This window comes from Pogoniulus pusillus, chromosome 15, assembly GCF_015220805.1.
Source record: "Pogoniulus pusillus isolate bPogPus1 chromosome 15, bPogPus1.pri, whole genome shotgun sequence".
Lineage (NCBI taxonomy): Eukaryota > Metazoa > Chordata > Aves > Piciformes > Lybiidae > Pogoniulus > Pogoniulus pusillus.
The window spans coordinates 27,119,778-27,133,276 of record NC_087278.1 but is presented as its reverse complement, the minus strand read 5'-3'; the positions used below and the strand labels follow the sequence as shown (position 1 = coordinate 27,133,276).

The window sequence follows — 13,499 nt, the reverse complement described above, 5'->3', positions numbered from 1 at the left end:
CTACCTGTTCAGTTTCAGTGTTGGTTAAAAGACATTGCTATACTGCAGGACTAAATTTCTGTGAGATATCTCAGTAAACCAGTCCTCTCCTAGATGTCATTCAAACAACTGTAGAGCTTCCCAGGTGACTACAAGCCACTTAAGAGTAAGTTTTTCTTGTTGTGTTTTGTATCCAGGTCAGCCAGGTACACTTGAAAACAGCCTATCATCAGTCTGTGACATGGAGGTGTTTGTCAGTGTCTGAATCCATGTTTTTTTCTCAGTAGCATAGTTTAATGTGATTATAATTATTCAGTTATTTTGTTTGCAGTAGGTAACCCATGGAGCAACTGGGCATCCTCTTCCAGTAAAGAAGTGTTATTTCCAGTATCATGTTTTGACATCAAAAGGCTTTCAGAAACATCTACTTGCTGTTGCCCATGCACTGCTGTTTTTTATAGGGGTCTATGCTTGAATTGTTCTCCGGGCCAAAGCCATGTACTCAGTAAAACAACAAGCTGTCTAAGTGTGGGAAGTATAGAATAGAAGGAAGAAGTGGTAAGGAAGCTTGGTTAGATATTTTTTTTGTTGTTGCTGTTTAAGAAATATATTAATATTTTAAGGTGCTGAGCACCTACACCTCTTATGCCTGAAGGAATCTGAAGGTCTTCAGGCCAGTGGTGCCCTTTAAATGTCTCATTCTCCAACCAGCAATCATTTTCCTGGTAATACTCAGGCCATAAGTTTTAGATCTGGGCATCTAGATTAAGATTTGCTTATGATTAGCTGTATCCCCAGTGGGAAGAAGGTTTTCAATGGAAGAAGTCTTCTCAAGAAAGCTGTTATATCACTTGTTATGGCAATAGCAGTGAGGTTTACTTCAGTGTATATATATATCTGGTTTTCAGAAGTTTATACCTCTTATCTGAAGTTAGACCTCCATGACTACATGCATCTTGGACTGCTAAGTTGCTTTTATACATCTCAGTAAAAACAGTTCCAGACAAGAGCATTTTAATGGTGCTTTTTTTTTTTAATTTAGCGTCTTTGAAGGCAGTGTATGGGCAGTGTGATGTAGGGAAGATCCAAATGTTTATTTTAAAATGTGTTTGAATGAATCTGCCTACATAAACTCCCCACTGTTAAGAGGGAGGGGCTCTGCCCATTTTAGATCACAAAGACCTCCGAGTGGGGGATGGTTTTGGTAATGGAAAAAAACAAAAAAGGTTCCAGTATGTGGTGGAAGAGGTAAAATAAATAAACAGCAATGGATGATTACTTCTCTCCATCAAGGCTTCTTTATCCTTGCAAGCCTAGTCAGTGGTCAGCACCCCTCCCTGTTTTATCCATCCATTAACTGTATTCTTTGACAGCATTGGTTTATACAGCTGGGTCTTTGTGAAGCTGGATGGGAATTGCTGTTGAACACAGACATGAAGGTAGACAAAGTACCTGTGGAAAGGTGAAAAGCAGATATCCTCTGAGTTTTCCTGGAGAGAAAGATTCTGATTTAAAAAATTTTACTCCTCCTTTCCACCCCATCCCTCAACTTCCAAAGATTTTTCAAAGTGGATGTCTTTTTGTGATGGTGCCTGCCACTGCAACCTTCCTAAAGTAACTTTCAAGATGTTTTATGGTCCTAAAGGTACGTTGTGAGTTTAGAATGGTATCTTATTTTCACATTTGGATTTGTTTTCACCAATACACACTTTCTTGTGCAAGGGTCCATCTTTGTTATAGGAGTAGTAGCTGTATTTTTCATAGCTAACAGCTCCAGCACTATCTAGGCTTTTAATGTCTGTTAAGCTGGGTAATTATCAGCTGGTTATGATTGTTCTTTCTCTTGAAATGCTCTTTCAGGCATTTGTTGAATCAGATAAAGCAAAAAAAAAGAAGCTTTTAGACAGTGGTGAGCTGTCCAGTTGGTTTGACATGTACTGGTAGACTGGTGAGAACTTTCAGAAATTGGAAAATTACAGTAGTGCAAGGGACTCATCCACCACTATTGTGACTGAACTGTGACATGGGTTGTGGTACATGCTTACACCACGCATTTCTTAATGTAGATTTTCAAATCTGTGAATAAAAAGCAATAAAACAATACAACAGCTGTCAGCTGACTAAAGAAGACTTCACAATACAACACAAACAGTGAGTGAAGCAGGAATACTCACATCATACCGTAATTGGTTTATCTCTTATGCAGTCATTGGTGTGAACAGAGATTGCAAGATTGTGGATAATCTGAAACAGGAGATAGGAGTGCAAAGCCACCTGAACACATAAGAAGTGTTCATATCCTCTTCCAGAAAATCAGAATACGCAAGTAAAATTGTGTTTACTTCAACCATTTTTGTTTTTACTCTGTTTGTGTTTCAAAGTATTTTTCAGAGGCAGCAATTTTCACTAGTTTCTGAAAAGCAACATCTGGACTTTGGAACAGTCTTTTTTCAGCTTTGAAAATTCTACCTCAAATTGCTTAGACATTATGAATGTTCAATTTTTTTGTGTATTTGTTTGTTTGTTTGGTTTTGTTGTTGTTGGTTTGGGTTTTTTTTACACAATAGAAAGGCAATAATGTATTTATTCCCTGTCATTTTATCTTCAAGTTCAGTTTGATTTTTCTTTATTGGGCTCTCTAGGATGGTTTGTTGCTGGACCAAGAATGCATTTGTCATATATAAACTCTCCAAAGTGGGGAGCACACAAATGCAATTTAGCAACAGCAACAGCAAAAACAATTATAGGCAGCTGGAATAAACCTGTTGGAAAGAAAAATGTTTGCATCCATTAGAGACATTACTCTGCCTAGGTATTTTTTTTTTTTTTATACACACAGATGCAAAAAACATTTCACTGTGCCTGTAATGCTTAAACAGTACACATGTATTCTCTGAAGCCCCAATTCTGCTCCCACTGAAGTTATTTAGAGGCCAAATAATTCAGTGGTGCAAGCTGAGGCTATGAATGGATATGCATAGATACTTTTTCCTTGCATGATCTGCTTTACCAGAAAACATATAGCATATATATGACTGTATGTGCTTAGGAATTCTTGTGTTTGTTTACCTTATCTAAAGAGATAGACATGCTGCAAATATGTATGTGAGTGATGGTTGGTGCGAGAGTATATATAATAATGGTAGAATAGTATTGTAAGTTCAGGTGCTTAAGCAGCAGTGGGGGATATTAAATATTATTTCCAAATTGCAATTACATACACATTTATAAGAAACAAATGTACATGAAATATGAACTCACTATTCTGAATTTACTAGTAGAACTCAGAGTAGGGGGTAAAAAGGGCTTTTTTTCCAATTCTCTTGTTTCTGGTTTGTTTGTGATTATACAGCAACTCTTGTGATGTGCACTCTGTGATTATACACGAACTCAGGTGAGGAAACATGATTGTTTGTTAAAAAAATATTTAAAAATTAAGATATAGTTTGAAACGTGAGGAAAGCGAAAGGAGAAGGGGCTTGAAGCTTGATAGCTGTTTCTTTGGCACTCTGACTAAAGCAATGGCACAATGAAAGAGTGTGAAAAGCTGCGTCATATTTTACCATCTCAATCAAAAGAATGACTTCTTGTACTGAAATTTGGGCATCTTTTGGGAGAGAATTCTTATTATCAATGTTGATTCTACTGAAAGTAATTTAATAATGCTTGAAGAAAAGTTTATGTCAGCTTGATTAGACAAAGACTACGAATGACCAAGAATAAACTCTCTAAATCACAGAAGTTTTAATATTAGTTCACGTCTCAGCACGAATCCATGCTTCCTCAAATTTCTTTGCAAGAAGTCGTTCATAATTGTTATAATTTTAAAGCTTTTTCAACTCTTTACCTTCATTTCACTCAATGTCAATGGAAATTAGGTGTGCACGTCTGTGTGTGATGTATGGATTCCTTGTTGCATGCAGCATAGCTCTCCCACTCAGCGTCTGGAGACTGACTGACTTCTTTTCTGTCATTTCCAAGTATTAGTTTGCACAGTGAAATTTCAAGACCTGAAATCTCTAATTATTTGACTAGATTCCTTTTTGTAGTTTAGCAGGCAGAAGAGTGATGATTACCTAATGTCATTGTAATTGTGATAGTTCCTTCAGCAGCGTGCAGTTCCTAAAACTTTACATGAAAATAAAAGAAATCCTGCTGTTTCTGCTGTGACATGTGGACAGATGTAAAATAATAATGATAACAAAAACAAAACAAAATATTAAATATGAGGAGCTGAAGAGTGGAGGGAGGTACGTTTCTGAAAGACAGGGAGTGGGGAGAAGCTAGAGTTAATTTGAGGATGCACTGGAAAATAAATGAGCTTGTGGATTTAATTCAAAATCATCCAAGCAGAGTCTTTTGCATGAAAGAAGCCAGTGATCAGGCTCAGTTTACTTGAAACATCAACAATGACTGCATCCTGCTGTGTCAGAGTTTGTGTTGATAGATGCTCATCGTCTTTGACATGCCACCATTGCTGTTGTATGTTGCTTGTAGTGTAACCACATTTTTAGGAGATGACTCTTCCAGTTTTGAGTTCTCAAAAAAACCCAGGTTTTTGTCTTTTAGAAACATACCTTTTGGAAGTAACATCTAGTCCCGTTGCTTCTGTGTTTTTAAACATGCTATTACATTTTTGTCTCTTAGTTGACGCACCGACTAGTGAAAAACAAAAAGGCTTTTGAAGTTGACAGGTACCATCCAAAACCAGGATACAGCTTCTTGTGCTAGAACTGATTTTGAATGTGTGCCTGCTTGTCAATAGGGACAAGAGTACAAAGTCTCAGTCTACAAAAAAAATAGGTAATGTTTTTTGCAGTAATAGATGAGAGTTCCTTCATCACCTTAGAAGTTCTGTTTGGGTTGATTTGTTTCAGGCTAGAATATTTCACTAAACAACTTAAGTCATGCACAAAGAATATTTCCCAGTAACCTGGTTCAAATTGTCAATGAAAACCTTTGCATAATGACAGGGAGGAAATGTGGAAAGCAAAAGGGAGAAAGTGAGTTGGGTGAAGTGGAAATTACTTGTGGCAGCTATGGTAATAGACAACTGCGCAGAAACGTTACACAGGTTATGCCATAGCAGTCTTGGTTTGTTTTAACAAAAGTGACTTGTTCACTAAACCCCATTTTGAGTAATACAATTATTTATAGCATATACACATTTTAAAGGATGGCTGATTGATATGATCCTAGAAAGTAATAATTAGCAGATTATCCCATCTCAGTGTGATTGGCAGGTGAGAGTGTGTTTCATGCACATTTTTAATTGATTAGCAGAATAGAAGTGTTTGGGTTTTTTTTTTGTTTTTTTGTTGTTTTTTTTTAATGTAGAATTACTTCAGTAGAGATTTCCAAACCAGGCTGTGAATGACTCAAAGATATTGCCAAGTGAAGTCTGTTTTTAGTGGTATGTGTAGAAACAAGTCGGGCTTGCAGTTCCCAGTGGGACTGAGTGTAGGAGTCTGCCACCCTTACTCATGTTGAGTAATACCTTATTACACAAGTAGTCTTGTCAAAATGAACAGAGCTGGGGCTTTTTGAAGGTACTAGTTACTCAGTGTACATAAATAATGAATGAATTTGGGAGCAAAATGGAACGGAGACAGTCATTAGTATTAACTAGTGCCTTTTGCTTGTACTATCTGTAGAGAGATCAACACTTAATTAACCTGGGAATACAAACCATTTTATTAGTCCTAAATGTGATCAGAGATGAGGCAGATGGGTTGCTGGTATTTTGGAGAAGGCTGTGCTGATGCATCTGTATGTGTGTGTGTACTTACACATTAGATGTACGTAATTTTGCTGCTCTCTCTAGTGAAATATTTCCTGTGGAAAAGCAGAGTCTGAAAATTTTCTGGCACGTACCTCAATTATTAGAGGGAAATATCCCTGCAGATTAGGAAGAGAGTCAGAATGAATCCCACTGAAGTTCCTGGGACCAGTTTAGCATAGAGTATTTGGTTTGGAGTCAGGCTGTGTTAGCTAGTAAATTCCTGATACTGTTGGTAGCTGGAATGAACCTTCACACTGGAGGATCAGACCTGTTTGTCGTGCCCTTTTATGTCTCTTTAGAATGCAGTTCTGTGCCTGTCTCGTGATGTATGAGTCTGAGTAATTTAAACTCTACCCATGAGAAAGACTTGGTTTATAGCTGCCAGAGAAACTCAAGAGGTGAAGATTTTCATGCCGATTCAGAAACTGGCTATGCAATTCCAGTCAGGCGCTGTCACGCCTAGTTATGGTGAGAAAACAACAATGCCTCTCTTGGTAAGGGGAAAAAAGAAAATCTTGCACAGTCAAAATTTTGACATACAACTTAAATCATCCCCCTGCATCCTGTGGACTTGGAGCTGTCAAAAAGGCAAAGCCTGTGTTTGAATGGAAAAGCTTTTTATTTCTTTAAAAAGTGTACCAACTATAATTATCCAGGCCTGTTTTAATGCTGTTTTATAATTACAGGTTTTAATGCTAGATTATACAAAGTCATTTATAAATAGTCAGAATACAGAGACTTTGGGAGTTTTTAACCTGTAGATTGCTGTGGGTTGTGGCAGCTGATGGGATTTTGTCTGTATATGTATGGGGTGAGCTGTGCAATGATTGATGAATCCCTTAATTAACTCCCAACAAGTTAAGATTTATGGCCTCATATCTTTTCCTCCTGACACATCTGTGTTTGTCACTTTTGAAGACGTGGTTAAGCCATTTTTCCCGAAGCCTTTGTGGGTAGCTGAAATGTTTCTGAGGTATTTTGCTTAATGTAAAAAGATTAGAATTTTATGACATAAAATTTATGACATTTTATGGCATGAGCCATCAAATTGGGATGGATGCTGGTTGTATTCTAGAGGGCACTATCTCCTTAAATACTGGATATCATTTTATATTTATTTAGGATATAAAATGGTGTATGAAACAAAAATCGATGAACAAATGGAAATGTAGTGGGGACTCTTAAATGTCATTCTTTTTAAAAAGAGTAATAATTAAAAATGAAAGCTGTGGACAGATCACTTCTGTGAAGTGCTGAACTAAAATGGGGAGAACAAACAAACAAAAAGTTATTTAGTAGCCTGAAATTATTTGGATGGAGCCAATAGTTGTAGGTGGGCATGAGGGAACAATTCATGTGGATACAGCGTAGCTCTTCCTTTCCTCAGTGGGCAAGTCTAGCTATGCTGATCAATAGACATAGGATATCAGTCCAAGCCTACAAAGACTTCGTTGGAAGTTGAAGAGTAGTGAAGAAGTGCATGGAGAAGCTATTGTAAGATAAATTGTATTTTTGGGATAAGAAGGTAGAAGAGTGAGATTTTACTTCCCTGAAAACAAAGCAGAACAACAACCAAACCAGCATTTTTGCTATCAGGAAAATCATTTATTTAATGAAAGTTTAACAAAAGGCATATTTTTAACTGCAATTTCTGGATATTAAGAAGCTTTTCCAAGAACAGAAAGAACAACCCTTTTAAAAGAAATAAAGTCACATCAGAATTTCTCACCAGGTACTAATCTTTAGTTTCATCTCAACCACTGATGAAGATCAGCTATGGAGACAGGCTTCATAACTTGGATGTGTATCTACAGTAGGCTGAGTACTGCTTGTGTCCCACTGTGTCTGAACTTTGCAGATGTGGGTTGTCTAAAAAATTACTGTTCAGCTATTTATATTCAGTAGAAATTATTAAGTACAGTTCAAAATGTAGTTCTTGTAGGTCTGAATTTGCATTTTCTCTGTAGCAGAATCTATTTTAGATTCAGAATCTGTACCACCACTGAATTACTAGTTTTCTGAGGGTTTTATATATTAGAGTTTGTTGTTTTTTTTTTCTTCTGTCTGGAAGCTGATGTTTTAGGGAACATGTTTCTCATTGTAAAGCCTGAGTTTAAAGTAGTTTGAGAAGATCTTGAAGACATATAAGCTGTAAATTGTTGTGTTATCAATGAGGGTGGGTTCAGGATGTTTGCAGTGCTTTGCTAAGATGGGACCATTGCTGTCCTTCATCAGGCCTAGATCTGTTTAAAAATGCTCAATTTCAGATAATGTTGTTACTCGGTATTTGGCTGTTTCCCTTTAGTGATTTGAGATGTCCTGTTATAAACAATACAGAATCTGTTAAGACCTAATATTAGCTCAGTAGGAAAATGTAGGTGTATGAAAAGGAGAGAATTGAAGGATACTTGGTGTGGAATTATTTGAAATTGAGAAAAAAGACCAGTGAAGCTGCAGAAATAATGAAAGACAATCTGTGAATGAATTTACCTTGTATCTTACTGTCTTTTTGGAAGGCATTTCTGAAAGTAGATAGGGATTTATTTATTTAAATCTTCATTGTCTTGTGGAAGTTACCTGGATGTTTGTAAGGAGCAAGTAACTTCTGCAAAACTCTGATGTTTTGTCTTTGATGTTAAAGGGCTGGTGAGATTTCTGAAAGGCCAGGTTATGCCTAACTATTGGACAGAGCTACCTGAGAACAAATTGCAGTCTTCATCTGAGTCATGTCATAATTTGTTTGTCTGTCCTAGTCACTTGGAAGACTCAGGCAGATTAGCTCTTTCTCTGCCTTAGCCATTTTAGCAATTTGTTAGCCTTCAAGCATTGTGGTGGGCATAGGCTTATAGTTTAAACTGGACCTTCAGCCAGAGGAAGGAAACAGTTTCTGATTCCCTCTCTAGTATCACTGTAGATTGGTCAATAGTCCACCACATAGTTTTTTTGTTTTAGATCCAAATTGTAATAATACTTGTTATTGCCAGTGCATGGAGATGGCCACCTCTGTTGCCACCTTCACCTGTTTTAATAAATTCCCTGCAGAAGATTCTAACATCCTTACTGGGAGCAGTGACAAGCAGTAGGCGATGTTAATCCGCAGTGTGCTAACTGAATGCTGAGGAGACTCTATATTCCATTACAAAGTTTGCAGAAGAGCTGTATTTCCACATGATAGTCAAATTTGCATCATGAAGCAGCGTGACAGAACCTGGGCAAGTGTATGGCTTTTTAACACAGTTTGAGTAGTTTATATGTAATGCAAAACATCAATACAGTGAAAGGCACCCTTCCTATCTTGGTGTTGGAGTGAAGTGGAGATTTTTGTAGGTGCTTTACAATACTTTTAGTCATCTTATAGAGTATAAATAAAGTATAGAACATTATTGTGGGATAGTTAATGTTTTTGTGTCCCTTTCCTTTTGTTTGCCAACATTGAGACAACTGCCTAAGTACTGGTTTTCAGAAGGAGAGATTTTGTGAAAATGCGAATTTTTTGTTAAGGCACCATTGAAATGAATAATAAAAAATATTACTCTCAAAATGAATAGCTAATATGTATTTTGTTGCAGTGCAATGCAGGATATGAATGATTCACATTAACTTAGGGAGGGAGTTCCATGCTTCTGCAGAAGAAAAACTTAGGATCCGGAATGTCAAACATAGCTTTAAAGTGCTGAATTCAGTGGACTAGTAAAAAACTGCCAGTATGAGTCTATCTGGTGATCTTTGTCTTTATGCATATGCTTCACTGCAGACATGTAGGTGGGAAAGCCTAGAAGACAGAAGTCAGGTAGGATGTATGAAGTGTTAGTCTGTTGGACTAAGTCAAACATTAATAGAAAATACAGATTGCTTTGCTATGTACAGGCAATAGGTGGTGTTCAGAACAGCCGATATGCAGCTGAATATAGGTTCTGGTAGGGATTTTTTTGTCTGGGGAGTGTTTGTGTTTGTTTGGTTTTGGTTTCTTATTTCCCTTTTTTTAAATATATATATATGTAATCTAAGTGGGTTTAGGAGACAAAGCTCAAAATGAGATCATTAGAAACAAAATAAGTCCTAACAAAGGACTGTTTAAAGTCAGTGTTTGTTTTCAGACCCAGTTGACTGCTGCTAAAAACCATTTTGTGCTCAATATGCCAAATCGTATGGACATGCTTCACCTCACAGCAGCCCCACACATGGTTCAAGAGGCTGCTGAGCTTTTGAAATGCAGTCTTTTAACTGTGAAGTGGAAAATCAAAATGGGGTAATTAGAATCATAAATACTAGATTTTTGAGGAGATGCAGTATTGCTTCAGTCCGTCTTTTCAACTTTTGCATACAATAGTCTTCAGTATTCTTGTTCATAACTTCCAATTTTCTATGAAATTATTTTGCTTCTTTTGACTATCTCAAGGTGATTTCTTATTTCTCATTCCACTCCTTATTACAGATGCCCCTGTTTAGCAGAGTGGCCCCACTATATCATCCCTGCACATACTCTGATTTTCTTGAACAGTATTGGTGTAATTAATCCCAGAAGTTGTCTGCATTTTAATGCTTCATTGGACCTCTCTATTTTGAAGACCAAGCTGGAAGTGCTCTGGGTTCAGATTGTCCTGTAAGATTCTCAGTGCTGCCTGGTTTGGATGAAAATTGCATTTTCCCATGACATAAGGATTTTTTTGGTCTTTCTAAAAGTTGAAGAAATACATGTGCTGTCAGAACAGCGTTATCACTGAGTCAAAAGAATCAGATTGTGTGTAATTTTTTACAATGTCTGTTCTATGTACCTTCATTGTGTAACCTTATTTTATATAGATAGAGATGGAAATGTAATTTCCATCTTTATTTTTTTCTGATCTGGCTATAAATAGGAAATATTTGGTATCTTAATAGCAAAGCTTTCTTCACTTTAGTACAGCCCTGAGTTTGCGTTGTCAAAAAGCTTAGATTATTAATGTCCAAATGTTTAATTGTTTAACTCTCCCAGATCTGGGAACCTGAAAGATGCTTGCAGTGTGCTGTAATGCACTGGTGTTCACATGGGTGAAGTTTTAAAAATGCAGAACTTTTGGCTTGACAGCCAAAGTTATTTTATTTTACTTTATTTTTTAATGTTATGGTTAAATCCATGTGGATGATTATTTCTTAAAAACTAAGTAGACAATAACTTGTGTCAGGAGACATCCTATCTTCTTACAGTCTCTTGCAAATACAAAACCAGATGGGTATTTTTGTAAAGGAATTGCATTTCATTATACAGTCTTAGGTGAATTTTCATGTTTAAGAAGCCAGAATAGAAGAGAGTGCTATATTAGTGTATTATTCTCACAACAAACAAGCCACTGTTCTGTTGCTACCTGCTTGGCCATTGTTCCCAATTGTGTATGCTTTGCAGTGGTATTTGGATGGTTTCCTGTTCTCTGCCAGCACAAAAAAGGCATTTCTGTTACAATGGCCCCTAACCACACAATGACGGCATTAAGGATTTATTTGGAGGTTTCATTATTTTCTCCTCTTTTGTTCCTTCCAGGATGTCTTCCAAGCGACCAGCCTCTCCGTATGGGGAAGCAGATGGAGAGGTAGCCATGGTGACAAGCAGACAGAAAGTGGGAGAAGAGGAGAGTGACGGGCTCCCAGCCTTTCACCTTCCCTTGCATGTGAGTTTTCCCAACAAGCCTCACTCTGAGGAATTTCAGCCAGTTTCTCTGCTGACACAAGAGAACTGTGGCCATAGGACTCCCACTTCTCAGCACAACACAATGGTAGGTTTGCTAACAGTCTATTGTGCTTACATCCATTCTTTGAATTCTGCCTCTACAGTAGTTTGGCACCCAGATCTGTACTTTTATGGAGTATGTGTACAGAACATGCTACAATAATGTGAAAGCTCTGACCTAGCTGGACTGCTTTCACCCTCCACTACAAATGCTTAATCACCTGCAGTGCAGACTCTTCTTTTCCTCACCTTTGCCTGCTGGCATTTGGGGTGCTAAAATGTTTTACCTACAGTGATGTGAATCTGGAGTGCATGTGTTCAGCAAACAGAAAATGGTTTTGGAACACTGTAAGTGAGAGTCAAATTTGGCATGGCGTCTGAAATATCACCCTAATGCCAAGTTTATGCAATAGTAAGGCACAGAAGTCTGTATAAAGGGTAAAAAAAAGCAACTCTGGATTTTACATATCTTAAAATCTCGCACTGGATGTGTATTTCACATGCTACAGATTACCAACAAGAAAACTTGGATTTGCTTATGGAATTAAAGCCGCCTTACTTGTTCTTACACCTTTTTGTGCCTTTTCCAGATGACACTGTGCACTCATTTGTTATGTTTAGCAGCCTACTGGCTTCATCTAAAAGCTGATGAACAAAAAGAGGAAAAAGTAAAGCTGTGTTCCTCACTAATATCGTAGTGTCACTCTTACAACATGATGCATTTGGGCCCTTCTTCCAGAGTACTGTGATACATTTCTGTAAGAGCTGAAAGGTGCAGGGAAAAGCATTGAAACGGCAGTTTTTGGGTACCTCGACAAAGCTGTCTTTTGTGAACACGCGCACATACACAGACAGCTCTTGTCTGTGTACAAATTGACTGCAACTTTTCTGATAGTTCCCCATTTTGACAAAGGCACTAACAATTTCACTTTAAGTGAAGATAATGAATGGACCTGCATATTTGAAGGCTTTTAATAAGGCATTGCAAAATAGGTGATAGTGTGTTCTTGCAAAAGCCTGCATCAGCTCCACAGTGGTATTTAAGCCCTTACAGCTCATTATGCATATGTAACAAGCCCTAAGTAAAAAGCCTTAGGGATTATTATTTCTCATAGGACCAAGTCAGTGCATATCGACTGCAACTGCTCTCCAAGACAGAACAATTCATTGATCCCCATCCGCTTTTCTTCCTTTTTGGTTGAATGCTTAAGTTCAAACAGTGGTTTGGAATATTTAATTTTACTTTGTGATATTGTAACTTTAAATGAAGAGAGAATTACTTAAAGGAGCACACAACATTATTTTTTTTCTACCTTGTTCACTTGTCATCTGTTATACAGTTTATGGAGATGTAATTCAGGTTCCATCCAGTGGGATGTTAGGGCATGTAGCTGCTGTAGAGCTTTGCTGGATTTTGGCCTATTTTAAGAGTGTGTTGAAGACAACGGGTTGTTCCTGACAACATTTAAGTAAATAGATAAACTTCTGATGACATCAGTGGTGTAGAATCAGAACCTAATGAAATAAAAACTTGCTAACTTCTGAGGAGCCCCACAAGAGTATTTTAACTACACCTCACAGAAACACTTAACTTTAACTTTATTCATTTATAGTTTTTAAGACCAATAAATATAACTTACGCTCTAGTGTGACTGTGTTCCGTTCTGGCTCCCCAGTTCAGGAGAGACAGGGAGCTGCTGGAAAGAGTCTTAACAGAGGTCAAAAGATAATTAGGATACTGGAGATAACTCTCACAAGAAGAGGCTGAGAGACCTGGAGCTCTTTAGCCTGGAAAGAAGACTGAGATCTTCTCAATATGTAAAGGACAAGTGTCATCAGTGGTGTCTGATGATAGGACAGGAGGAGGCAGTGGGCAGAAACTAAAAGATGGGAATTTCTACCTAAATATAAGAAGAAGCTTCTTTACTTTGAGTGTGCCAGAACACTGGAGCAGAATGCCCAGAGAGACTTTCAAAATGCACCCGGATGTGTTCCAGTGCAGCCTGGTCTGGGTGACCTGCTTTAGCAGGAGGG

The 13,499-nt window shown here is 37.6% G+C and overlaps 1 protein-coding gene across 15 annotated transcripts in view; it reads left to right on the top strand.

Annotated features, from left to right (window-relative positions):
• The window catches only part of SOX5 (SRY-box transcription factor 5), a 371,094-nt gene that overhangs the window by 88,079 nt on the left and 269,516 nt on the right, over window positions 1-13,499 (top strand). For 12 of the 15 annotated variants that reach the window (XM_064155975.1, XM_064155969.1, XM_064155972.1 and 9 more), the window contains one exon: window positions 11,280-11,511. In XM_064155975.1, the coding sequence (XP_064012045.1) occupies window positions 11,281-11,511 (231 nt within the window). In that variant the 5' untranslated portion in view covers window position 11,280. The remainder of the gene's footprint in view (window positions 1-11,279; window positions 11,512-13,499) is intronic. The other 3 variants (XM_064155981.1, XM_064155980.1, XM_064155979.1) reach the window with 1 other exon arrangement.